At 38.0% G+C, this 26,848-nt stretch overlaps 1 protein-coding gene across 7 annotated transcripts in view; it reads left to right on the top strand.

Annotated features, from left to right (window-relative positions):
• iqsec1b (IQ motif and Sec7 domain ArfGEF 1b) overlaps positions 1-26,848 on the top strand; it is a 201,567-nt gene that overhangs the window by 125,223 nt on the left and 49,496 nt on the right. Inside the window, exon 1 of one of the 7 annotated variants that reach the window (XM_067388057.1) lies at positions 5,291-5,791. The exons of the other annotated variants lie outside the window; for them this stretch is intronic. Within the exon in view, the coding sequence (XP_067244158.1) occupies positions 5,745-5,791 (47 nt within the window). The 5' untranslated portion in view covers positions 5,291-5,744. Of the gene's footprint in view, positions 1-5,290; positions 5,792-26,848 lie in introns of those variants that run through there. 7 annotated transcript variants of the gene reach the window in all.

The raw sequence follows: 26,848 nt of genomic DNA on the forward strand, positions 1-26,848 counted from the left end.
CAGATCAGCATATCTTTGTGCTATTGTGAGTTAAGGGCTGTAAAGCTGAGGTCTATTGTGTTTCTGTGACCTGACAAGCATTTCCATCACTGATCTGATCCTCTGTTGTGGGGCATGGGACCCTTCAGGCCCTTGTTCTGTCCGGTGCTCTATCATTGCTTGAGGATAGTCTTCCTTCTTATGTCCAGGATACCTTTGAACTTTGGTTTTAAGTTGACATGAAATTTTAAGCAGTGCCATACAATGTGACATGCTATATTTCATTGTAAAACTATTTATATTTAAATATTAGTTAATTTAAAAATGTATGCATCGTTAATAATTATTTTAATTGTAATGATTAATGATTTATTTTTATTTCAATATTTTATTTACTAGTTTTTATGTAAATAAAAATGTACATACACAGTTAATTTAAATATTTTTCATTAAAATGTAAACTGATCATTTTTTTAGTAGTTAAAAGTAGTTATTATACTACTAAATAAATAATTATAATTATAATTATATTATTATATATTTATATATATATATATATATATATATAATTATATTTTATTTAGTAGTTATTATTTGTTTTATTTGACATTTTTATTTTATTTTATTTAATACCCTTACTGTACCTTATACATTGGATATTTATTTTAACCAGAGATCTTGAGTTATTGTGTAAAGGTGTCCTATCACTGATAAGCAGGTTGTCATCACTGATACCTGCAGGCCTTGATGTTTATGGGTCTCCCCACTTCTTCCCCTTCCTATGACCATTGTAAAAAAAAAAGAAAAAATGATGACGCTTAACCTTTGCTGACTAAGGTATCCAGGCATCTCTGACTTGTGCAGTGACTCAGGATATCCCCTCTCAACTGTTCTTGCTGACCTTCTCGCCTAACCGTGTCCTTGTAATGACTGCTGTAATGAGTGGAAACTGTGCAGTTCACACAATGTGGCCTTTGTGTGCATTCAGTCAAACACAATATAGAGTGTCGTTGGTGACTTTCAACCACATTTGAAACAAAACTGAAGAAACAAAAAAGAAAAATCCTCCTTTATTTTTGTTCCCAACATGCCATGTGGTAGACAGTCAGCGTAGGTGTTTCAGAACAGAATTATGCAGCTGGTACTGTCAGGGTATGAGCAGCCCAACGAAACCTCTTTAGAGCACATTAAAATGATTCATAAGCTTTGACATTTTACATTTTTGTTGGGCAAACAATCACGTTGATAATGGGATCAGACATATCTTCAATAGTCTTATCAGAAACAGGCCTTTTACACCATCGTCGCATTATCTGGATGATTTGATGCCTCTAATAGCTGCATTAATGTACAGAATATATTTAGGGGCACTGGCCCTTTAAGACTGGAATGGCATCTTAAAGGGATAGTTCGCTCAAAAATGAAAATGTTGTCTTTATTTACTCAACCTCATGTTTTTCCATTCCTATATGAGTTTCTTTCTTCTGTTAAACACAAAAGAAAATATTTTAAAGAATGTTGGTAACCAGACAGTTGATGGCACCCATTGACTATTTTTTATTTTTTTTCTTCTGTGGAAGTCAGTGGGTGCCAAGAAACTTGGAACCACTTGAGGGTGAATAAGTAATGACAAAATTTTCGCTTTTGGGTGAACTCTCCCTTTAAATGACCTCATAAACGGGTGCTTCACTGATTAATACATACAGTCATTATTGCAGATATTTTTTATTGCTGATTACACTGATTTGTTCTATTCTGCAGGCTTCAGTGACATACTCCTCTTCTCCTTAATAAACATTCTGAATCCATCATGTTATCACTGTATCTAGTGTCTTAGAAATGTATTCTGTGCCATTTTAAACTTTCGTAGTTTACCACAGAGTGGGACGAACACAGCATTACTTCTACATGCAAATGAGCAGGCAGGTCATTAATATTCCCCTCAGTTGCTGATGTGGGTGTAGACGTCCCAGATTGGAATGTGTTTTGATGTACTGAGTCCTTCACGCTGAATCCTTAAAAAGAGCAAGAGTTGCTTTCTTTCCTGCTGTGGTCATTTTTGAAAACAGAGTCACCTTTTAAGGAGCTTTTTGCTTGTAATTGTGGTGAAGCAGAGGCATTCTCGTACATTTATTTCATTTGTGTAAATAGGAGTGAACTGTATGTTCCCATTGCTCAACTGGCACAGAATGACACTATCAGCGCCAAGGTCATGGGTTTGAACCACACATATTGATAAAATGTATAGCTTGAATGCACTGGAGGTTGCTTTGGATATAAGTGTTTGCCAGGGTGTAAATATAAGTAGAGTGTCCTTGCATGTATTCATAAATGTGTTAATTGCTTGTATTTAATTTAGTAGTCTTGTGTTGAGTATGTCAATCAGTTATCTGGCTAATACACTAATGTGTTATGTGTCCAGGTGTATTCCAGGTATATAATTTTTACACAAAGACTTAAAATTTTGGTCTCCAATTGAAAGTTTACTATATATTCATTCATTCATTCATTCATTCATTCATTCATTCAATAGGTTATTTTTGTTTTTTATTGTTCATCAATCAGTTAATCAAGCCTTACTTTCAAAATCATTTAGTCTGTGACATTTAGTGTTTAGGATTATATTGTTGATGTGGTTGAAGTGGTTTTATTGCAATAATAATAGTCTAACTGTACATTATCCTGCCTATTACATGATTAATCACTGAATAAATATTGATTTGTCTTTTAATTATTTTAGTATGTCAGATGGAGACCATATAGAGGTATTTACACTGTCATAAATAAAGCCATAGTCATAAATTCATTTTGACTGTTATTAAGATAAGTAGCCAGTATTAAACTGTCAGTTTTAACAGCGATACAGCAGCCCTTTACTTTATGATGGACGTAAAGCTGGGATATGTGTGTTTGTGTGCTCTGTGTCTTTAATTGTAATGCTTTTGTCCAAATTGCATTTTGTTCAGTCTTTTGCTGCCAGTAAGCTGGAGGCTACAGAAAGCATGTCTGTGTGTGCCAGTGTGTATGTGTGCTTTTTTCTGTCTAGACGTATGTGTGTAAATGTGTTGGACAGTAATTAGAGAAAAGAAGGATGTTTTTTGGAGGATGTGGCAGTCTTCAGGGAAGTATTCTGTTGTCAGTAACAGAAACAACAAAACAACAAGGCTGCTTTAGAAAGTGCTGCTAATTATTACTATCCTTTTGAAAAAGTGTTTCTGTTTTCCTCAGCATGTGAAATGTAAGGCCTTTTACAGCTGACATGGAAAGCAAGCAGTTTTTGATTTTTCATTTGTTGAATGAAATTGCTTTCATAATATTTAGTTGTACATTTTCCTATGGGAAGATTAGCACCATGTTTTTCAGCCTCCACATTTCCTCTAAATGTGGTGCAGTTTAAAAGTTATGTCTTAAAGGGTTAGTTCACCCAAAAATGAGAATTCTGTCATTAATTACTCACCCTCATGTCATTCCACACCCGTTAGACCTTCGTTCACCTTCAGAACACAAATTAAGATATTTTTGTTAAAATCCGATGGCTCGGTGAGGCCTCCATTGACAGCAAGATAATTAACACTTTCAAATGCCCAGAAAGAATAAGAATAACTGCCAAAGTCACGTGATTTCAGTAAACGAGGTTTCGTTACGTTATAAGTGTTTTGAAACGTTTAGAAATTTCAATGGTTCACGTGACTTTGGCAGTTTGATACACACTCCGAACAAAAGATTCGTAAAGCTTTGAAGCTTCATGAAGCAGTGTTTTGAAATCGGCCATCACTAGATATTGTTGAATAAAGTCGTTATTTTGTTTTTTTGCCACACAAAAAGTACTCTTGTCGCTTCATAACATTAAGGTTGAACCACTGTAGTCCCATGAACTGTTTTAAATATGTCTTTAGTAGCTTTCTGGGCGTTGAAAGTGTTAATTATCTTGCTGTCAATGCAGGCCTCACTGAGCCATCGGATTTTATCAAAAATATTTTAATTTGTGTTCCGAAGATGATCGAAGGTCTTACAGGTGTAAAACGACATGAGGGTGAGTAATTGATGACAGAATTTTAATTTTTGGGTGAACTAACCCTTTAAAAAGTCTTTATAATCAAAAATGACTCTAGTTGCTCCACCTCTGAAACATCTTTTCTTTTCAGCTGATCAGCTTTTATTGTACCTTTCTAATATCTAGCCAATAGTTAACACAATATTTCAATCTATATTGTCAATATGGACTACTAAATTACTACACCACTGTTCAAAAGTTTGGGGTCCGTAAGATTTAAAAGTGACAGTAAAGACGATTATAAAGTTATAAAAGATTTCTATTTTAAATAAATGCTGTTATTTTGAACTTTATATTCATCAAAGAATCCTAAAAAAAAATATATCCTGTTTCCACAAAAATAAGTAGTTTTTAACATTGATCAGCATATTAGAATGATTTCGAAGGATCATGTGATAGATATCAGTTATTTGAAATTGTATTAATATTTCATAATATTGTTGTTTTACTGTATTTTTGATCAAATAAATTCAGCCTTGGTGAGAAAAATATTATAAAATCATACTTTTGAAAAGCAGTGTATGTAAATACTTTATTCTTCTGTTAAATGGTTGTTTTCTCAGATAGTTTTGTTCATACATTTTAAGTTAACCTCACAAAGTAAACTCTTATATAAAATGTTTTAATATTCAGCCTCCATTTAAATTACAGTGGACAGCCGGCAATTTAACCTGAAGGTCGAGGAAGCATTTCAAAACCAAAGAGGAAGTGAACAGAGCCAAGCAAAAACAAATGTTATCCTCTGAAATCGATCTCACTGTATATATTTCACTCATCTGTATTTGCAGAACGTTGTAAAGCCAACCTAAAGTTCATTTTAAAACTTTCCTGAACAGTTTAATTTCTCTGTTTCTAAACAGTTCCTTCACTGGCTCCTATCCCGTTTTTTTCTTCATGACTTTTCCTCCGTCTTGCTTTCCCATGTGTATTCCAGTGTTGGTGCGTAAGGCTTTAAGTTACAGTTTTTGAGGGTAATCCATTTCCATGGGGTGTGCCAAGCTTTTACTCCAATGACAGGCTTTGATTATGATCTCATAGCCTCCTGCAGCACTGTTCTCTTGGACAAATCTGGCCCTACCCAGCTCAACAGCTTCAGCATTTTTTTCATTAAAATTCCATTACGACACACATTTAATACTATTGAGACTAATTAACTACATCTACAAGTCATACTCGAGGGTGTAAACACTGGTCAGACCCTCCCTGGCCTCCTTAGGGAGACATGTCACACTTGGCACAAGCGTTGGCCAAACGGGATTTAATAACCTCCAAACGAACTGAGACACACTACAAGTGGATGACAGAGGAGTGCATCTTCTTAAGGAGAACGATTACATCCGGATGTGTCTCTGATGTACTCTGTTTCTCAGCTAGCATGGGAACCTCTGAATGCTGCTAGACAACTTCTCCCAGAGGGGAACATTTGGGTATGGCTGCATAAACAAAGCTAAAGATGTCTATGCTTCAAAAGCAGCAACAACTGCTGTAACTTGAACTGGGGGTGAATGAATTAGTGATTTTTTCCCCCCACTCGTGAGCACTTCAAGCGTAGCTCACTGTTTGTGGTTGAGAGAAGGGAAAGAGGAAGGAGCGGCTATTCTGAATGATTGGAGTTGAGCTGAGTCAAGCAACACATGCTGAGCTCCACTGTATTTTCTTCTCCTTTTGGATCTACACCACCTTGTTTTGAAGACTGGCAGGAAATGCCCTCATGTTGAATCTGATGTGGAAATACTGCATTTCAGTGCGTACCATAAGGTAGGAGATTTTTAAATCAGGTGGAAGTTCATGACATTCTTCTCTAGCAGAACACCTGTTCTGTCCATTCATATCTGATGATTTGGCTCTATCAGAGGATGTTTTTGGCCAGGAGAAATCTGGTTAGGCTGTGATGTGGTCATGTTATAAGTACAGTACACTATAAAAAATATTTTTCAAAGTTGTAAATAAGAACGTTTTTCAAGAAAATTCCCTTTCTGTTTATCTACTTCAAAATTTCACATTTAATTCAAGGTGTTATTTGCTGTTTCTTTGAAATAGTTTATGAAATTCTGAGAAAATATTGTTTCTACACCATTTTTTCAGTGTAGTTAAGGATGTTTTATAGATATTGTTGATGTCTTTTATCTGAAGTACTCAGGTATTTTGTTCCATATGTGTTTTTGTTCATTAAAATAAAGTTCTATACAGTGCTTTCTTGCAATCATAAATGCATCGAGATGTAATGAATGCACTCAGCATAATACATACATATATGAAACACATGAAGTACAGCTTTTTTTCTTAAATGGCTTAATTTGTTCTTTATAATTACAATTGTGTACTGTTTTTCTTCTGCTATTTATAGTTGTACAGTTATTTCATTAATAACTCAACTAGACTGCGTGCTTCCACCCATCTTGGCTAAAATTAGTGACTAGAGACTCTGAGTCAAGCCACTTCATTCACCACAGTAGCCAACCAGTTTTCCAGGGCTCTGTAATTTGCTCCCTAGCATTTGGTGAGCCACAGACTCAACTCTGTTTTGGTACTGAATCTTCTGAATCATTCTTCACTTTACAGTTGGCTACAGTGGAAGTGTAACAGCGTTTTTGTCCCCCTTCTGCATAGATACACATATTCAGATCCTCCTCTTTCAGACATTTTCCATTTCCTATATCCACAGACATATAGCACTCCCTCACAGTTGTTGTCTTCTTGTTACTCTTGGCGTTCTTCCCAACGTTGTCTCCTGTGGTTCTGCCTGGGGTGTACATACTTTATGGTTTAGGGAATAGCTTTCATGAAGATGAAAATCCTTGTGTGTTCACACTCGGATGGATGGATGGATGGATGGATGGATGGATGGATGGATGGATGGATGGATGGATGGATGGATGGATGGATGGATGGATGGATGGATGGATGGATGGATGGATGGATGGGTTTTTTTTGGTTGGTTGGTTGGATGAATGGATGGATGGTTGGAAAAAAGAAAAAGAAAGAAAGAAAGAGAAAAAGAAGAAAAAGAAAGAAAGAAATGGATGGATGGTTCGTTGGTTGGTTGGCTTGTTGATTGGATGGATGGATGGATGGATGGATGGATGGATGGATGGATGGATGGATGGATGGATGGATGGATGGATGGATGGATGGATGGATGGATGGTTTTTTTTTTGGGTTGGATGGATGGATGGTTCGTTGGTTGGCTCATTGATTGGATAGATGGTTGGTTGGCTCGTTGGTTGGATGGTTGGTTGACTCGGATGGATGGATGGATGTTTTTTTGGATGGATGGGGGTTTTTTTGGTTGGATGGATGGATGGATGGATGGATGGATGGTTCGTTGGTTGGCTCATTGATTGGATGGATGGATGGATGGATGGATGTTTTTATGGATGGATGGATGGATGGATGAATGGATGGTTCGTTGGTTGGCTCATTGATTGGATGGATGTTGGATGGATGGATGGATGGATGGCTCGTTGGTTGGTTGGATGGATGGATGGATGGATGGATGGATGGCTCGTTGGTTGGTTGGATGGATGGATGGATGGATGGATGGATGGATGGATGGATGGATGTTTTTTTGGATGGATGGATGGATGGATGGATGGATGGATGTTTTTTTTGGATGGATGGATGGATGGATGGATGGATGGATGGATGGATGGATGGATGGATTTTTTGATGGATGGATGGTTGGTTGGCTCGTTGGTTGGATGGTTGGTTGACTCGATGGATGGATGGATGGATGGATGGATGGATGGATGGATGGATGGATGGATGGATGGATGGATGGATGGATGGATTTTTTGATGGATCGATGGATGGGTTTTGGTTGGTTGGAAAAAAAAGAAAGGAAAGAAAGAAAGAGAAAGAAAGAAAGAAAGAAAGAAAGAAAGAAAGAAAGAAAGAAAGAAAGACTGGCCTAATTTGATTCCAAAAATTAAGACTGAATGCCCTTTGACTAACTATTAGTGGGACATACCACATATTAAGACACTGTCTTTATATAATGACAGTTTATGCTACTGGCCCCTGTTGACAAAGATATGATTTTATTTTTTTGTGTGTGTGTGAATAATGACTTAGTTTTGGAAGTTATGAGGATTTTCATTTTTGAGTCAACTGTTTCTTTAAATCACATGATTTTCTTTTACACAACACCATGATCACATTTTGTCTCAAACGAGAACTCTGGAACTAGAAAGGGTCTTTGGCAGGGAAATTAATGAAGACAGAGCTGCCAGTGTTTTAGAGGGATTTTGATTATAGTGTTCCTGTATGCCCGAGCTCCATGATCTCCACTCTCAGACTCATGTTGTTGGGTGTCTCATAGCAAAGTTTCTGAGGTTCTCCTTCGTTTCATTTCCGGCTGTTCTTTGCTGCCTTTCTGCTGTCATCTTTAGTATGAGCTCACTCTCTATATCTCATTTCACAAGGAACAAAATGTCTCCTCATCGGCCTTCGGGGCACAAACCCAGGACAAGTGCCTTCTTCCAGGAATCTTTTTTTTTTCTTTTTTCTTTTTTATACAATCTTAGATTTCTGATTCGAAAGGAATCTGTAGTTTGTTAAAGCCCCCTGTGGTGTTTTATCGAGGCTAAAGGAAATTGCTTTTTGGAAGAGCTCATAACTTCAAAATTTTAGGCTGTTTTAAAATAAAGGTCTTGTGAAACTGTAGATGTCAGGCAACCTGATCCAGCAGTATAAACTAGCACACCGTGGAAGCACAGCACATTATTAATTTACTTTGCGTGGCTTGTAGTTGTGTCTGAAGGTACCCGTCTTGTCCTGTTCAGCTTGCTGTCTTTCCTTCTCTAACACAGTGTAGAATCAGCGAGGTAGTTGTTCTTTCCTCGCGTCGTACTCTCATTGGAGAACTTCGTGAATCTCCCAGTTATGCAGTGTTTCCTATGGGTTGTGTGACTCGCTGTCTGTATCCGTGAGTTTGCCTCCGGTGCGTCACCAGACATTTGCAGATATTTTCCAAGCCTTTGGTGGGGGCTCTCGGGGCCGACCTGTTTGCTGGAGCCTGTGTTTTGTAAAGGAATCTCCCAGGCTTTTCTGCTCTCTGTGCCTGCAGTCCGGGTTTCTTGGGCTCAAGGAACCATAAACAGACTTCAGAAAGTTTCTCGGACTTTGCTGCTTTTAGACTTTTCTTACAGCAAGAAAGAGATACCTGCACAGATCCAACAGGGGATATCACTTTGGTATTCAGAGGACTTTTTCAGAATCGTTTGACTGATCAAGTGGGCAAACAACAGCAAAAAGACAGAAGATCACTCTTCTCTAGACAGATCACTGAACTGTGTGTGGGTGAGTAAGCAATTCTGTCTGATTCCTCGGCCTCTCGGCTGGATGTGAAACTGCACCGCAATGTAGGGAGAGCTTACTAGAGGAGCCCTCAGATATTTTTGTACTAGTTCAGTCATTTGCTTATATGAGTCATGAATTCCATCCATCTATCTATCCATCTATCTATCTATCTATCCATCTATCTATCTATCTATCTATCTATCTATCTATCTATCTATCTATCTATCTATCTATCTATCTATCTATCTATCTATCTATCTATCTATCTATCTATCTATCTATCTGTCCATCCGTCCGTCTGTCTCTAACTGATTAAACTTATCTATTTTTTTTCTTAGAGTAATATTGTTTTCACCGTCACGTGGTGTGTATAATTGGCATTTAACATTTCAATATGGAAAAATTCATTATTTAATCATTTTTCCTCGTTGACAAACATGTCAACACAAGTGAAGGCACTGTTCCCGTTTTCCTCTGACACAGCGCCAATATTTCTTATTAGCATCTATTAATATTTCAGAGCGAGGGTTGCAGTTTACACTGAGTAATTAGGTTGCATTCGGCAATATAATCACATGACACATTCTTTGGTTTGATGGATTGCTGTTTTATTTCAAGGTGCAGTAGGACGGTCACTTTTGTTTTCTGTGAATAATGTGGTTTATTTTTAAAATGGATTGAATGGTTTTCACATCAGCCCGTTTTTGAAAGGATTCATACCTCTTGCTCCCCTAGTTATTCGATCTGAACGAGCTTGAGAGTACTCATTAAAATTATATCAGCTCTGCCTAACAATACAAAGTGAATTGCCCTACCTTTCAAATGCATTTGAAAGCAATCCATCCTGTCTTATCGTACCACCGCGAAGCTTACCTTTCAGCTCATAAAGTTTTTTCCGTAGGTACTGAATCTTTTACAATATGTTATAGCTCTTGTTTTAAAATGACTGTCATTTATTAGACAGTTTTAATGGTGTTATGCTAAGAAAATGTACATTTTTATGGTGATACATGATTGTATTATAGCCTCAAAATCTTTCAAGCACACATTGTGTACATCTTTCTGAGACTCTAAGCTCAGCTTTAGCTTTTGAGTGCCTTTTTCATGATCTAACCTTTAGCCAGTGGTCTGTCAGCTCAAGGCCAGACTAATGGCTGGATATTGGCCTGTTTCCTCCACCTGGGGCTCCATATTTTATGTATCTCACAGCACACTGCCCAGTGCTGTCTCTCTCTGCTGCACATCTAAAATTGATGGCGGTCATGACCTCATTGCGAATGGGTCAGTCCATCTCTTGTTTAATGTTGCCTGACCCTTTGGGCCCTATGCACACAAACGCCGCCCTAGACTTTCCTTCCAGCCACTATTTTAAATTTAAAATTGATCATCTAGTTCATCACAAGCTCCTCTCTTTCAGAATTTTTTGTTTGAGAGTGAATCTTAGATATTGATTTGGACAATTAATGATGCAGAGCTGCAAACATTGAAGATCTTTACTTGGTTTTATGCCACGATAGCTGTTTTTCCCCTTACAGACCACTTTTTATCTCAATATATCATTTTCAAGGACCACTGTCTCCCCAGCGTGTTATTGGAAAGATTGTTATTTTCACCGCTGGAAACTCTCAATGACATTTCAATGGGAGTTTCTGTGCCTTCTTTTCTATTTTGTTTATTGCCTTTCAAAAAACTCAATATGAAGGACTCTTCCAAAGTTACTTTTTTCATAGGAGACATTAAAAGCATCAATGGATTTCAGCTCCATTGACAGAGCTTTGCATGCCTTTATGTAACTCATTTAAACATAATTTCCCTTGTAAAACAGCCAGAGGCAGCACAACAACCCCTAAAGAGGAAGCTTTTAGAGAGGAAAGATGAGACAGACTTTTTCCCATTATAAAGTGGAAGAAAATATCAGACTGAGTGACGTGGCTGGAAATATTTGGCCATTTTACTCTCAACCCAAACATGAAACCGTTTCCAGTCTTTCTGTCCACAGATGAACCACAACTTTTGCTTGTGAGAATAGTTAAATGATGTCTGGAGAGTGCAAATAGCAGGATGGAAAGACTTGGAATAGCCAAATACCCCAAAAGCACACAATTAAAGGCATAGCACACATAAAAATATATGCTATGTCATCATTTACACACCCTTGTGCAGTTATTCGTTGTCTTAATGTTAATAAAATCTAGGAATTGTGTTAGATATGACACCTCAGGTTGTCAGGAGGTCATTTCACACACAAAGTAAAGCCCATTTGTTTATCACTCTTCCTCAGTGGTCCCTCTCGTCTGAAGTATTGATTTAAGTCGGTGAGAGCTTTTTTGATGTTCTTTTACTCTTGTGCAAAGCTCTTTTGAAAGCCACTCTTGAAGTCGGACACATTTAGGGCACATTTGTAGTGGTGAGACAAGAAATGAACCTGGACTGTGCTGTTTGAATGATAAGATATTAGAGAACTGAAGAGACAGACTTCGGCTATTCTTCCTCTTCAAAGATGAATGTGCCAAGAACAAACATGTTTGACAATTATATTGTCTCACATCAAACAAACTGTAGCTTGTGGAAAGCCTCATTTTATGCTGTTTTTGACTACTACAGTATATTGATTTTATGCTGTAAAGCAATTAATCTCAAGCGACTTTTATTCAGTTTCGTCTTATATATATATATTTAATTTAACCCCTTTAAGTGTTAAATTTAAGCATTTAGTGCATTTTTCCTATTCAGGACCAGAATCTAGCAAAAGACACAGGACTAACATGACAGAAACTCCAGATCAATTACCTCATGCCGGCAACTAATCAATCCAGCCTCATCTGCAATTCCCTCCCATTTAAAAAGCTCATCTTTTGTGATGAACATAATTATGCATGAGAGACTGGAAGGAGAGGATTTTAATCTACTGGAAAGAAAGAGAGACGGAGAAAAAAAAAGGAAATCCCTTCAACGGAAACTAAAATGACGCTCTGCCTCAGCCGAGGAGCCTGTTCGTTTTTTTCTTACCCTCTTCAGATGTAACGAATGAAAAAATGACGATGAAAGGCTCTGGAACAAAGTGTTACAATCTTTGCTTTTTTGGGGTTGAAGCAAAATTATTCATTTCGGGAGATGCTTTCAACTGCCACTCAAAACATCTAAGATAAAGTAATATCTAGGGAACACGCAGTGAAGCGTACCTCACTTTCTTTCAACGCCTGCTTCCATCCGCTTCTGTGTTTAAGCAGAGCCAGAGCTGGAGGTATAAGCTGTAATTAGGGAGCTCTGTCTTTTTGCTGATGCATGCTTGTCACTCATTACCCTTCTGCTTCCAGCTGCTCTCTTTTTTGTAATCCAGGCTGCTTCACTCAGTAGACTCAAACAGTCTATATAAAGATCTCGCTGGAGGTGCTAGGGGGATAATTGAGCTCTTTTCAACATTTTTGTACAGGTCTGGCTTTTGTTATTGTCGTTTTTGCAGTCTGGATAGATATTTGGTCATTTTGAGAAGATCAGACTATGGATGCACAATATATAAATATAATATCTGTTATCTGCTGATATTAGAGATTGTTTATCAGTATCAGTCGATATTGGATAGGGTATGCTCATTTACGCATTTAGATTACCTTTTTTTTCGTCATCTAACACAAGTTAATTTTTAAAAACAGTTAAACATTACCTTTAGCAAATCTCAAACTGAACATCCATTTTTTTAACATTGTACATTATAATGTTGTGAAGCAGTTTATTTCTTTATTTTATTTCCATTTGTTGGTTATCAGTAACAGCCAGAATTTTAATAATATTAGTGCATGTACTAAAATTTATGTTGAGATGATATTGGTTGGGGGTGGGCAGGTGCTGATTCTGGTAATGAAATGGCAGCTCTTTTCCCAATAAGTGGTCCTCTGTCAATCTGTCTTCCTTTTGTCCATAATGCAAAGCAGTTTGTGCATCTGAGCTGTTTTTAATGGGACGACAGAGGAAAGAGGGGGATGTCAGGCTCCAGGTGGGTGTGTGCTCATGCATTGTTTACTGGTCCATCCGTCCTCTGCTTGTCCATTTAACTCAGTCAATTTCCATATAGCAGTATCACCTAGCAGTCTATGCCAGCTTCACTAGACACTGTGAATGATAAATGGTGTGATGCTGTCACAGAGAAACGGGACATTAGAAATTCATTGCAGATTATTCATTCATGTGGAGTGATAATGGTTGGTAATGGATAAGGCAGGCGTAGGGAGATATCAGAGGGTGTAAGAGTCTCAGAGGTGTTTTTTGCCAAATACTTTGCTCTCAGACACCATCAATCACAAATTTTTTTAAACTTAGGTAAGTACTTGGTAAATCCCTAAAACAGAAGCTTTTCGACAAAGTTGTGTGTTGAAAATACAAGAAGAATATGGAAATTACATATGTGACCCGTGCTGGCAAAATACGCGCAGGCTAAACAAGTCAAAAATCAAATTCAAGTCAAATTTGAGGTTTTCACAAAAATTAGTTCATTAAGCCCTCATCTAGTGATCCCAATGCTTCAAATAGCAATTAAACATCTAAAAGTATCTTTATTTGTATGTTTTCAGAGAGGAGTACCTTTTCTTTGTCCATGAAAAATGCCATTTTTCTCTGCTCACTTCACCACTTGTGCTTCCCCTCAGCAACTTCCTCATTAGTCCAAGTTTGGTATCGCTTTAAAGCGCAACATTCCAACTTTGTGAATATTCATAGCGAATTTTTGATGGCATGAGTCTGGACCAATGAAATGTGATTTTCAATCTCATGCTGATGTAAACAAATCGATCTTACTCGTGCTGACAGATCCGAAGCACTCGCACAAAGACGCCTCAGAGCGATGCCGACATACACATATTGAATTAAGGTACTTCAAAATATTGAAGTAAAATGTTGAAAAAAGTTGAATACATATATTTTCCAATAGATATTTGGTTTTGATGAGGTGTGTGCCAAATTTGGCGTTATTAACAGGGATTTTAGGGTATGGTTGCTAGGTGTTTTTGTTTTGGAACTTTTCTCAAAATTGACTTTGCTGACTCTATCGACTTCAAACAGGCGTAGCTCAGCTAATCATACATAATTTTGAAGGTTTTTTCATAGAAATTGTGAAAATAACAATTACTCATTTTTGAAAATTTGCTCACTGCGACTCATTTTGCCAGCAAGACTCACATGCGTATCTTTTCAAAAAGGCTTTTTAATTTTGTTGTCATTGTAAAGAACCTGGAAAAACCTGAAAATGTCTGATACACAGTGTTTAAACACTATAGAAAACTCAAGAATACATCATAAGTACCAAAAAACACCAAAATAGCAGCAGAAAAGTATCATAGATCTATATGACTCATTCACTATATTCCAAGCCTTTTGAAGCCTTACAATAGATCTGTGTGACTAGCACACCAAAATGTAAGTCATCATTTGACAAAAAAGACTAGGAATAAGTCTTCAAAGAATGTTTTTATGCTCCTTTTGTAGTATTTTTGGTCCTTTTTGGAGCTTCGCATTCCTTGAAAATGATGAACCTTACTTCCTTATATAGTTAAAAATAACTTTGACAGCAGAATTTTCTTTTTTTGGATGAACTAATATCCCTTTAAATGTGCACAAAGGCCTTTGTTAAATAAAAGTACATTCAGTCCTTGGGCATCATCCCCATATGGCATCAGAGAGTATCCTGACATACGGACGTCACCCTTCCCCCTTTTCACTATGGCAAACATCCCAGCAGGATGCACAAGTCTTGGCTTCCCTTTAAATTAGTCGTGGCATGTGAACACACAGTGAAGAGGCAGTTACCGCACTGACAGCTGTGTATGTGTGGAACACACGTCACTGCGGCCTGTAAACAGTCATTAAATCCAGTTCTCGCTGCATGGCGTGGTGTAAACACACGCACACACACACACATTCTCTATAGTTGCAGACATTGGACCTTCTCCAGGCCGTAGGCTGTAGCTAAAGCTCAGGTAAAGGCTTTGTTTACCAAGCTTCATTCTGTTTGTATTATAGAGCTTTATATATCTGTCTGGATAATAAAGCTCCTCATTCTGCACACAGTCACGTATCCATCCGGCTCTGCTCGTGGAGGTTTTCAGAAGAGTTCATGCACATGAGCGTCTGTGCCCTCTCATGTGTTTATACAGTATGTGCAGTGCTTCTTTTTTCTGACCACATTTCTCCGAGAGCATGTATAAATCAGCCGGGCCTCTCAAACTGCACCCCCTACCTCTCTCGCTGGAATGTCATTATCATGCAGACTTTTTGTGTTGGGTCTGGCAATGATAAAATTTCCACAATTGTTTGCTAGCTTCTGATGAGACTGGAGAAATGTATGCCCTATAACCAAGTTTGTTTCTATTTTGATGTCAGAAAGTAACTATGCAATATCTAATATAATTAGATGCAAAAAAATTAATTATGATTATATTAATTAAAATTGTAAGATTAACAAATGAAGATCCCCTACAATTTCATTGTGGTCAATACAATACCATACAAGCCTGAAATATAAAACAATTATTACGTTTTGTATTATTTATTTATTTATTTATTTATTACAGATTTTCTCTGAAGGTTCAATTGGCAGTTGTATTTTTTATTATTATTATTTTTCTGACTATTATAAATGTCTGACTTTACATTGGTAAATTTTACCCTAAAACTCTAAAATAGTATTAGGGACCCTCCTTTAGTGTAAATGTTACGGTTTATGGTCCGGCGGGCGAAAATCGTAAATCTGATTGCACCAAAAGTAATAGCTCGCCTCTCCTCGGCAAGCAGCATGATTTGAGGTATCACTCATGTGCGGTGAAGGATTATATGTCAAACTGTAATACTGATGGTTTGGGGTCTGTTCATCACTGAAGTGTCGATTGTAATCAGACTGGATCATCACATCAGCTGTGTTGGTTACTTTGCAGTATAAAAACAGTATGGAATATGGAGAACTATGACAGTTTGGTTGAAAAAGAATACTGGAGTTGTGGTCGTCCGTGCTCTCACTCTTTGAGCCAGTGATCAAACTGCTGTCAGAGGCTGTGCCAGTGAAGAGTTGCACTACCATGCTGTAATGAGATCCCCTGAGTGCCCTCAGCCAATCACAGTCAAGTATAGGCTCTCCTAGCTTGTGTTAATTGGCTGCAGGGATAATACCACTGCAACATGCCAGTTCATTTCTGAAGATCTATAATGTTCATATACATTATAGCTTCCTTTTGAAAAATATCTCTGTACAGAAATAGGGAATAGTTTCATATGACAAGACCAAGTCTGTGTCAAAATCAGTCATTTAATGTTTTATAAAACATTAAGTGGAAACATGTCCAGTGGATTTGCAAATGTTCATTAGCAATCGGCCAATCAGAATGATTTTCAGTTTCAGAAATGATTTCTGTCTTAGATTCTTTATGGAGAATAAAATGTGATATCTTTCTCCATTGTCGTCATCAGACATGTAGATTGTACGATGGCTCCCCCTACAGGCTGAAACGGAAGTGAGCTCAGCATTCTGGTAATAAAATGTGACAAGTCAATGATGTCAATTCCCTTTCCACTGCATATTTCCAGAGTAGCTTTGCAAGCTCAATACTACTGGAATGGATTGTTATGTCTGTTCACTTGCCTGTGTCTGCAGTCGGGTGCCAAACAGGTGCTGAGGAATACCAAACACTCCATCTGTGGCTGCTCGGCCATCCGTGACTCACTCAGAAACGCTCACACACACCTCCTCCTGACCTCTGAAGAAGAGAGGTCAAAAACTAAGCATCGCTCATCAAAACACAAACACTGTTACCCTCCTCTTGTTCACACTGGGGTTGTGACTTCTGACAGGATAAAACACTGTATGGTTCCTTACCAATGAAAATAAATGCATTATTTTTTATGCATTGACTGAACCATGTTGTGGCACATTACCACTGTTTCTTTCTTTGCAAGTTTCGTGTATTTACAGATGGTCATCAGTAGAATTATTATTTTTTTTATTGTTAATTATTAATATTACCATGAATTGCATTGGCTCAAAAATATGCATTATGCATATACTGAAGAAGAAAATTGACATTTTTGCAAAGAATATGTCCATATGTTTGAAAAAGCCAAGTTGTCTATTTGTAGCCCTATACTTTTGAGCAAGCAAGTGTGGCATTGCCTCAAGGTTTTTCATTCTCCTTGATTGTTTAACTCAGTAGCACACAGGGAGCCAGTAGCACACAGTTTAATGTTCTTTGAGTTTGGTGCTCAAAGAAAACACAAACCTAAGGCATATTTGTGTCATTTCTGCAAGCTGTATGGAAATACTTATTTGTGCCAAAGGGAGTCCCTCAACCCATGTGTGCAGGAATGAAGATGCATTAATATCTAGAGATTTTCTTAAGTACAAAAATATTTTATGGTGGTGTTATTGTTATACGTTTTTGCTGTGTAATTGTCTGTGTTTTGTTCTGCAGTCTGAATCATTAGGATTCAGGCAATGGATTGGATGCTGGTGATGTCATAATCTGTCCAGCTTTCAGCAGATTAAGGGCCTTGGTGACTAGCCTCTTTACACTCGTTAGTGTTCCCTCTTTCTATCTAAATCTTTACTAACCCCACGCTATAAACGGAATGGCCCTTTGTGGTCTCCACCTCGTTAAAATCAGTGTGAAATTAAAGCTGACCCCGTGTTCTTTCATAATTCGTGTTCCTGGTGTTATTGTGAACTGTTCTTCTTGTTAGAGCTGCACGATATTGGGGAAAAAAAGACATTGCACTATTAAGTTTTTTTCTGCTATATGTGTTTTGATATGGACAAAATACAGGAAGTTTCCCCAGATGACTTTAATAGTTATTCGGAAAGAATGATTCGTTCTATAGTCTTTTTGTTTGTTTTCTTGTTAAATATCATGTTTTCCTCAGAAATTCGCCACATTAAGAAAGTAAAATGTGTTGTGAATGGCAATTCACATTGATTTTAACAAGAAAATTCCCATCTGAAAGAAAAACAAGATTATTCATAATGCACAGTTCTGCTATTCTTGAGGTTGTCTTGTTAAGTTGGCTTGAAAAAGCCAACTTACTGATCTACGTCTTAAGCTTATTATTATTCTTCTTAGACTAAATTTCTAAATGCATCTCCTCCTAGACTGTTCAAGCTACAACCACCAAACTCGGACTAGACCTTCAGACTGTTCTGACTTAGTGTGCTATATCTTTTCAGACTGATCCGACTTACGGTTTTCCTAAAAATGCTGATTAAACCTGGAAAAAACTCCCATTGACTTTCATTGAACTGCCTTGGCTGATCTGAACATTCCGTCCAACTGTCAAAATTCAAATTCAAACACACAGACTCAATTAAACTGCCATTCCTATTTCCAAGCCATTTAAACTCATTCAAACTCATTCTATCTATCTATCTATCTATCTATCTATCTATCTATCTATCTATCTAAATCTAACTCTATCAAACTAAATCTATCTATCTATCTATCTATCTATCTAAATCTAACTCTATCAAACTAAATCTATCTATGTAAATCTAACTCTATCAAACTAAATCTATCTATCTATCTATCTATCTATCTATCTATCTATCTATCTATCTATCTATCTAAATCTAAATCTATCAAACTAAATCTATCTATCTATCTATCTATCTATCTATCTATCTATCTATCTATCTATCTATCTATCTATCTATCTATTTCTCTTTCTAATCTATCTATCTATCTATCTATCTATCTATCTAATCTATCTATCTATCTATCATCTATCTATTTCTCTTTCTAATCTATCTATCTATCTATCTATCTATCTATCTATCTATCAAACTAAATCTATCTATCTATCTATCTATTTCTCTTTTTAATCTATCTATCTCTATCTATCTATCAAACTAAATCTATCTATCTATCTATCTATCTATCTATCTATCTATCTATCTATCTATCTATCTATCCCTTCTCATCTATCTATCAATCTATCTTTCTTCTCATCTATCACTCATCTATCAATCTATCTATCTATCTATCTTCTCATCTATCACTTCTCATCTATCTCTCTTCTCATCTATCACTTCTCATCTATCTCTCTATCTATCTATCTCTCTATCTATCTATCTATCTATCTATCTATCTATGATCAACTCTCATAGCAACCACCCAAACCAACCTAGCAACCACCCAGAACACCATGGCAACTGCATAGCAACCACACAAATCACCCTGGCATCATCCTAGCAACCAGCCTGGATACAATAGCAACCACATAGAAACACCATGGCAACCACCCCGAGTACCCTAGCAACCGCATAGCAACACCCTAGCAACCGCCCCGAGTACCCTAGCAACCGCATAGCAACACCCTAGCAACCACCCCGAGTACCCTAGCAACAGCATAGCAACACCTTAGCAACCACCCCGAGTACCCTAGCAACACCTTAGCAACCACCCCGAGTACCCTAGCAACACCCTAACAACCACCCCAAGTACCCTAGCAACCGCATAGCAACACCCTAGCAACCACCCGAGTACCCTAGCAACCGCATAGCAACACCTTAGCAACCACCCCGAGTACTATAGCAACCGCATAGCAACACCCTAGCAACCACCCCCGAGTACCCTAGCAACCGCATTGCAACACCTTAGCAACCACCCCGAGTACCCTAGCAACAGCATAGCAACACCTTAGCAACCACCCCGAGTACCCTAGCAACACCTTAGCAACCACCCCGAGTACCCTAGCAACACCCTAACAACCACCCCAAGTACCCTAGCAACCGCATAGCAACACCCTAGCAACCACCCGAGTACCCTAGCAACCGCATAGCAACACCTTAGCAACCACCCCGAGTACTATAGCAACCGCATAGCAACACCCTAGCAACCACCCCGAGTACCCTAGCAACCGCATAGCAACACCTTAGCAACCACCCCCGAGTACCCTAGCAACACCTTAGCAACCACCCCGAGTACCTAGCAACCGCATGGCAACACCCTAGCAACCACCCGAGTACCATAGCAACCGCATAGCAACACCTTAGCAACCACCCCGAGTACCATAGCAACCGCATAGCAACACCTTAGCAACCACCCCGAGTACCCTAGCAACTGCATAGCAACACCCTAGCAACCGCATAGCAACACCTTAGCAACCACCCCGAGTACCCTAGCAACTGCATAGCAACACCTTAGCAACCACCCCGAGTACCCTAGCAACTGCATAGCAACACCATAGCAACCAAACAGAGTGCCCTAGCAACCAATTTGCAAAATCTATATCTCTGCATCAGAACATCTTCCAGACATGGGGGTTGGTTTATATTGTCAAGCAGCCTTTGGAGTATCATCACTGGTAGCTGCCAAGCCACTCCCTAGCAACCAAACAGAGTACCCTAGCAACCGTTTTGCAAAATCTATATCTCTGCATCAGTACATCGTAGAGACATGGCGGTTGGCTCTTTTGACTCATGCTAGCAATCTGGACTTCAACATGCTAGCAGTGAATAGCTACATGCTAATAGTGATTAGCTAAGTGCTAAAGTGGGCTAAGAACATGCTAATAACTCTATAAAAACTCCATAGTATCCATCTGTGACAACTACCAATCTATCTATCTATCTAATAAAACTTAAACTTTCAAACTTCAAACTTTTAAAACTTCTTCAAACTTTCTGGCTATGCTTTTTCAAGCCAACTTAAAGTTTGTCCTCAAACTTTTTTATCTAGTTCATATTATTATGATCATCCTCAATCATAGCTCAGCACACACATGAATGCCCAGGCGGTGTGTTTCTCCAGCTTCATTAGCTGATGGGTGTGTGTGATTGGGTGGGTGTTGGAGTCGATGTTTACAGCAGTCCCAGGTGGTCAGTTGTAAGACATAATAGGAGGAGCACAGCAGTCTGTGGATTGAAGGGTCCTCCATTTTCGAGTTCCTGTACTCCCCTCCAGCTGCTCCCTATTTGTGCATGTGCATGATTTGTCCCAGGAGGGTATTTTACCACATCAGGACATTTTTTTCTCCATTACTCTGGCAAAATCACTAAGGCAATTGGTTATGCTGATTGACAGTGTAAATCCTCATAGCAGACTATATTTAGACATTCATTTGAATAGTGGTTAACTGATGCAGGTTCTATGGCAAGTACTGCCGAAGAGACATAGGTCAAAGGTCATTTTTTGATGACTATATTTGTATGACTATATTTGTATGTGTGTGTGTGTATGTATGTATGTATATATATATATATATATATATATATATATATATATATATATATATATATATATATATATATATATATATATATATATATATATATATATATATATATATATACGGAAAGTATTCAGACCCCCTTACGTTTTTCACTCTTTGTTATATTGCAGCCATTTGCTAATATCATTTAAGTTCATTTTTTCCTCATTAATGTACACACAGCACCCCATATTGACAGAAAAACACAGAATTGTTGACATTTTTGCAGATTTATTCAAAAACAAAAACTGAAATATCACATGGTCCTAAGTATTCAGACCTGTGACACTCATATATTTAACTCAGGTGCTGTCCATTTCTTCTGATCATCCTTGAGATGGTTCTACACCTTCATTTGAGTCCAGCTGTGTTTGATTATACTGATTGGACTTGATTAGGAAAGCCACACACCTGTCTATATAAGACCTTACAGCTCACAGTGCATGTCAGAGCAAATGAGAATCATGAGGTCAAAGGAACTGCCTGAAGAGGTCAGAGACAGAATTGTGGCAAGGCATAGATCTGGCCAATGTTACAAAAAAAATTTAAGTTTAAGGTTCTTAAGAGCACAGTGGCCTCCATAATCCTTAAATTGAAGACATTTGGGACGACCAGAACCTTCCTAGAGTTGGCCGTCCGGCCAAACTGAGCTATCGGGGGAGAAAAGCCTTGGTGAGAGAGGTAAAGAAGAACCCAAAGATCACTGTGGCTGAGCTCCAGAGATGCAGTCGGTAGATGGAAGAAAGTTGTAGAAAGTCAACCATCACTGCAGCCCTCCACCAGTCGGGGCTTTATGGCAGAGTGGCCCGACGGAAGCCTCTCCTCAGTGCAAGACACATGAACGCCCGCATGGAGTTTGCCAAGATGGTGAGAAATAAGATTCTCTGGTCTGATGAGACCAAGATAGAACTTTTTGGCCTTAATTCTAAGCGGTATGTGTGGAGAAAACCAGGCACAGCTCATCACCTGTCCAATACAGTCCCAACAGTGAAGCATGGTGGTGGCAGCATCATGCTGTGGGGGTGTTTTTCAGCTGCAGGGACAGGACGACTGGTTGCAATCGAGGGGAAGATGAATGCAGCCAAGTACAGGGATATCCTGGACGAAAACCTTCTGCAGAGTGCTCAGGACCTCAGACTGGGACGAAGGTTTACCTTCCAACAAGACAATGACCCTAAGCACACAGCTAAAATAACGAAGGAGTGGCTTCACAACAACTCCGTGACTGTTCTTGAATGGCCCAGCCAGAGCCCTGATTTAAACCCAATTGAGCATCTCTGGAAAGACCTAAAAATGGCTGTCCACCAACGTTTACCATCCAACCTGACAGAACTGGAGAGGATCTGCAAGGAGGAATGGCAGAGGATCCCCAAATCCAGGTGTGAAAAACTTGTTGCATCTTTCCCAAAAAGACTCATGGCTGTATTAGATCAAAAGGGTGCTTCTATACTAAATACTGAGCAAAGGGTCTGAATACTTAGGACCATGTGATATTTCAGTTTTTCTTTTTGAATAAATCTGCAAAAATGTCAACATGTGTTTTTCTGTCAATATGGGGTGCTGTGTGTACATTAATGAGGAAAAAAATGAACTTAAATGATTTTAGCAAATGGCTGCAATATAACAAAGAGTGAAAAATGTAAGGGGGTCTGAATACTTTCCATACCCACTGTATACATATATATGTATGTATATATATATATATATATATATATATATATATATATATATATATATAATATAATAGAGCTGCACGATTAATCATAAAAAGAACACAATCTCGATTCAAACACCCACGCGATCTTCTTTATTAAAGACAACGTTTTGCCTGTGTCTATTGACAAAATCTCACCGGAAAAGTTATTTTTGTTACAAATATTCTAATTATCACTGAAGTACTAAGAAAAAAGTTTACAGTTAGGATATAAACACTGATTTCTACGATAGTAATCAAAATAGAGCAAACCATCTTTTGGAGCAAACCAACTAACTTGGTGCTTTAAATAACGGTTGTATCAATTACATTGTTATGCCACTACGTGGCGACAAGCTACTGTTAAAAAATGTATTGTCATTGAATCATTTATTCAAAAGATTCATTCAAAACCACTGGTTCACAGTATATATTAATCACTGAATTAGTCACTGAATTCATTCAAAACTATTTTTTTAAATAATTCATTCAGATTAATTCAACATTTTTCCTGCAATTAGTGTCCATCAACTGATATTTTGTCAGAAACTCTAGTAAATTGTTATTATTGTTATTTTGTAAATTTAATAATCAAGCACTGCACAGTCTTTACTGCATAAATTATAAAATGAATATGGATTAATCCTCAAAAAAGCTACAAAGCTGCAATAAATATAGATTAATCATTATTAAAGCTACAAAAGTTATTCAGTCAAGAAGTGAGTGTTTATCTTTTTGTAATTTGTTCTTTGATTAACATTAATGACAGATAGCAGCAGGTTTATTAGGCTGCTGTCACTTTAGGACCTGATGCACATGATGCGGATCATCCTATTTTCGCAACCCTTTACATTCATTTAACACTCTTTAACTCATTGAAGACTACTTATGAAGATACTCAACAAAACCCATATTTTGACATAATTTTGTGTGCTTTATGTCTGTTCAAGCGTGCTTTTGCCAGCCAGCACTCCATTCACAACACACACAACTGCATTGTGTGTGTGTTTGTGTGTATTTGATTTGTAATATACCGAGACCAAGGGTGTTTGGGTTTGAAAAGGAGACCCTAGCAGAGTTTGGCAGCTGTCCTCCCAGATCAGTTTCAGTAGGCGCACTAGTGATCACTTACTTAAGGCTACTTTGCTGCAGTCGTTTTGCTTTACCAGGAATCTTTAGGTAATTATCCGAGGACTGTTCTGGCTCCAGTGGTAGCCAGGTGCCACTCAACTTTAGTCACAAATTCTGTGAAGTGGTCATGAGGGGGGTTGGTACCGCCACAGATGACTGGGTCTCTGTGTGTTTGTTGTGCAAGGCTCTGCCATTTTTAAAAGCAAAAGCCGAACTTGAGCTAATCGTGGACACCACCTGCCGGATTCAGCTTGCAATCCCATTAAAGCTAAATCCTTCCTATACAGTGAAAGAGAGATTGTATTGGGCTTAGATTAGCACATACACAAAACTTGCCGTCCTGGCACTCGTACGGATGCCGAGAACGCTTTGAGGTTCGGATCTCTCTGTGGTGTGAGCCAAGGTCAGCCTTGAGACATTCGCTTTTCAGGAACGTGTACGGGAGATTGATGCCGCTTCATGCCAGCTGCCGTCTGAAGGTGCAACAGTAAGTCAGCAACACTTATTTACCATAATACACATATAAAGAGTAGATATCCACAATTGAGATTTAGCTTCGGTTAGTTGGTAATGTGATGTATCAAAACAAGATACAAGCATAAAAGCAGCAAAGTTTAACCCTTTCGCACGCAAGTTTCAAATATTCTGTCTGACCCCCCAGCGTGAGTTTTTTGAAGCGACCGTTATTTAGAACGTATCACTTTATGGTTTCCATGGTGACGCGTCATTGCTTGTTATGTGACACACCTCAGCACTGCATGAATGATGATCTGCTTTCATTTAATTTTTCCTTTTTTATTCAAAATATTCACAAATTTGTTAACTATAGCATGAAATATCTAATATTCCGATTGCCAAATATGTGCAAGTGGATGTGTTTTGCTGTTTAAACACCTTCATAACGATCGCGTTAGTTGAGCCATATGAGCGATGGGCGCCGCCATGTTAGTTTTCACCGCGCAGAGAATCGGATCTGTTGGATTTACAACCCGTGAATTTATCCACTTCTCCCGAAATACATGAAAGTAAGTGTGCCGGTGAACTGGGGAAGAATAGAGTAAGCTTTTAAGTTACTTTCACAATGTGTATCTGATATGAATTAAACGTGTTGTCAAGTTATAATGGAAAGGGTTATTTCCGCTTCTATAGACATCATTGTGTATTTTACAAACTCTAAATATATTGTTTTGTTAGTACTCATGTGTATTTAAATGTCTGAAACCTGAAATGAACATTATTTGGTTGAAAACACTGCATATATTTGATAAATGAAAAGCACTGCGTGTGTCCGTCTCTGGTTTAGCGCCAGTTAAAGCGCGCACGCACATTTGAATTTGGCAGTTGATCACGCGATGCGCTGAACGTTCTAATCACACCGGTGTGATCGTACGCTCCTGGGGCCAGCCAAGACTGATCACACCGGTGTGATCGTACGAGTCAAAGGGTTAAGATTCAGATTGCCTTAAATAGTGCCTAAAACAAAGTTCACACAGCTAATATAACCCTCAAATGGATCTTTACAAAGTGTTCGTCATGCATGGGTCGGATTATGTGAGTATTGTGTACTGTTATATTGTTTACATCTGATTCTGAATGAATTTGAGGCTGTGCTCCGTGGCTAAAGGCTAATGCTACACTGTTGGAGAGATTTATAAAGAATGAAGTTGTGTTTATGAATTATACAGACTGCAAGTGTTTAATAATGAAAATAGCGACGGCTCTTGTCTCCGTGAATACAGTAAGAAATGATGGTAACTTTAACCACATTTAACAGTACATTAGCGACATGCTAACGAAACATTTAGAAAGACAATTTATAAATATCACTAAAAATATCATGATATCATGGATCATGTCAGTTATTATCGCTTCATCTGCCATTTTTCACTATTTTCACTTGCTTACCTAGTCTAATGATTCGGTTGTGCAGATCCAGACGTTACTGGCTGACCTTGTGTAATGCATTGAACATTGACTGGCATATGCAAATAATGGGGGCGTACACCCCGACTGTTACGTAACAGTCTGTGTTATGTTGAGAGTTATGCCGAGGTAAATTCAGTTTTTGAATCTAGGGCACCTATAAGAGTTCTCCGACTCCCCAATAGACAGCAATTCAACTCCCACTTTCAAGATACAGAAAGGTACTAAAGACATTGTTAAAATAGTCAACGTGACTGAAATGTGACGAAATTGGTGGTTAAATTGCTGTCTATTGGGGAGTCAAAGAGCTCTCGGATTTCATCAAAAATATCTTAATTTGTGTTCTGAAGATGAACGAAGGTCTTTCGGTTGTGGAACGACATGAGGGTGAGAAATTAATGACAGAATTTTTGGTTGAACCCACCCTTTAATATAACAAATATATTAATATAAAAGAAAATAATTGTAGTTTTATTTATTTATTTATATTTTAATTTAGTTTTATTTTTTATTTTATTAATTTTGAG

This window comes from Chanodichthys erythropterus, chromosome 6 (genome assembly GCF_024489055.1).
Source record: "Chanodichthys erythropterus isolate Z2021 chromosome 6, ASM2448905v1, whole genome shotgun sequence".
Classification (NCBI taxonomy): Eukaryota; Metazoa; Chordata; class Actinopteri; order Cypriniformes; family Xenocyprididae; genus Chanodichthys; species Chanodichthys erythropterus.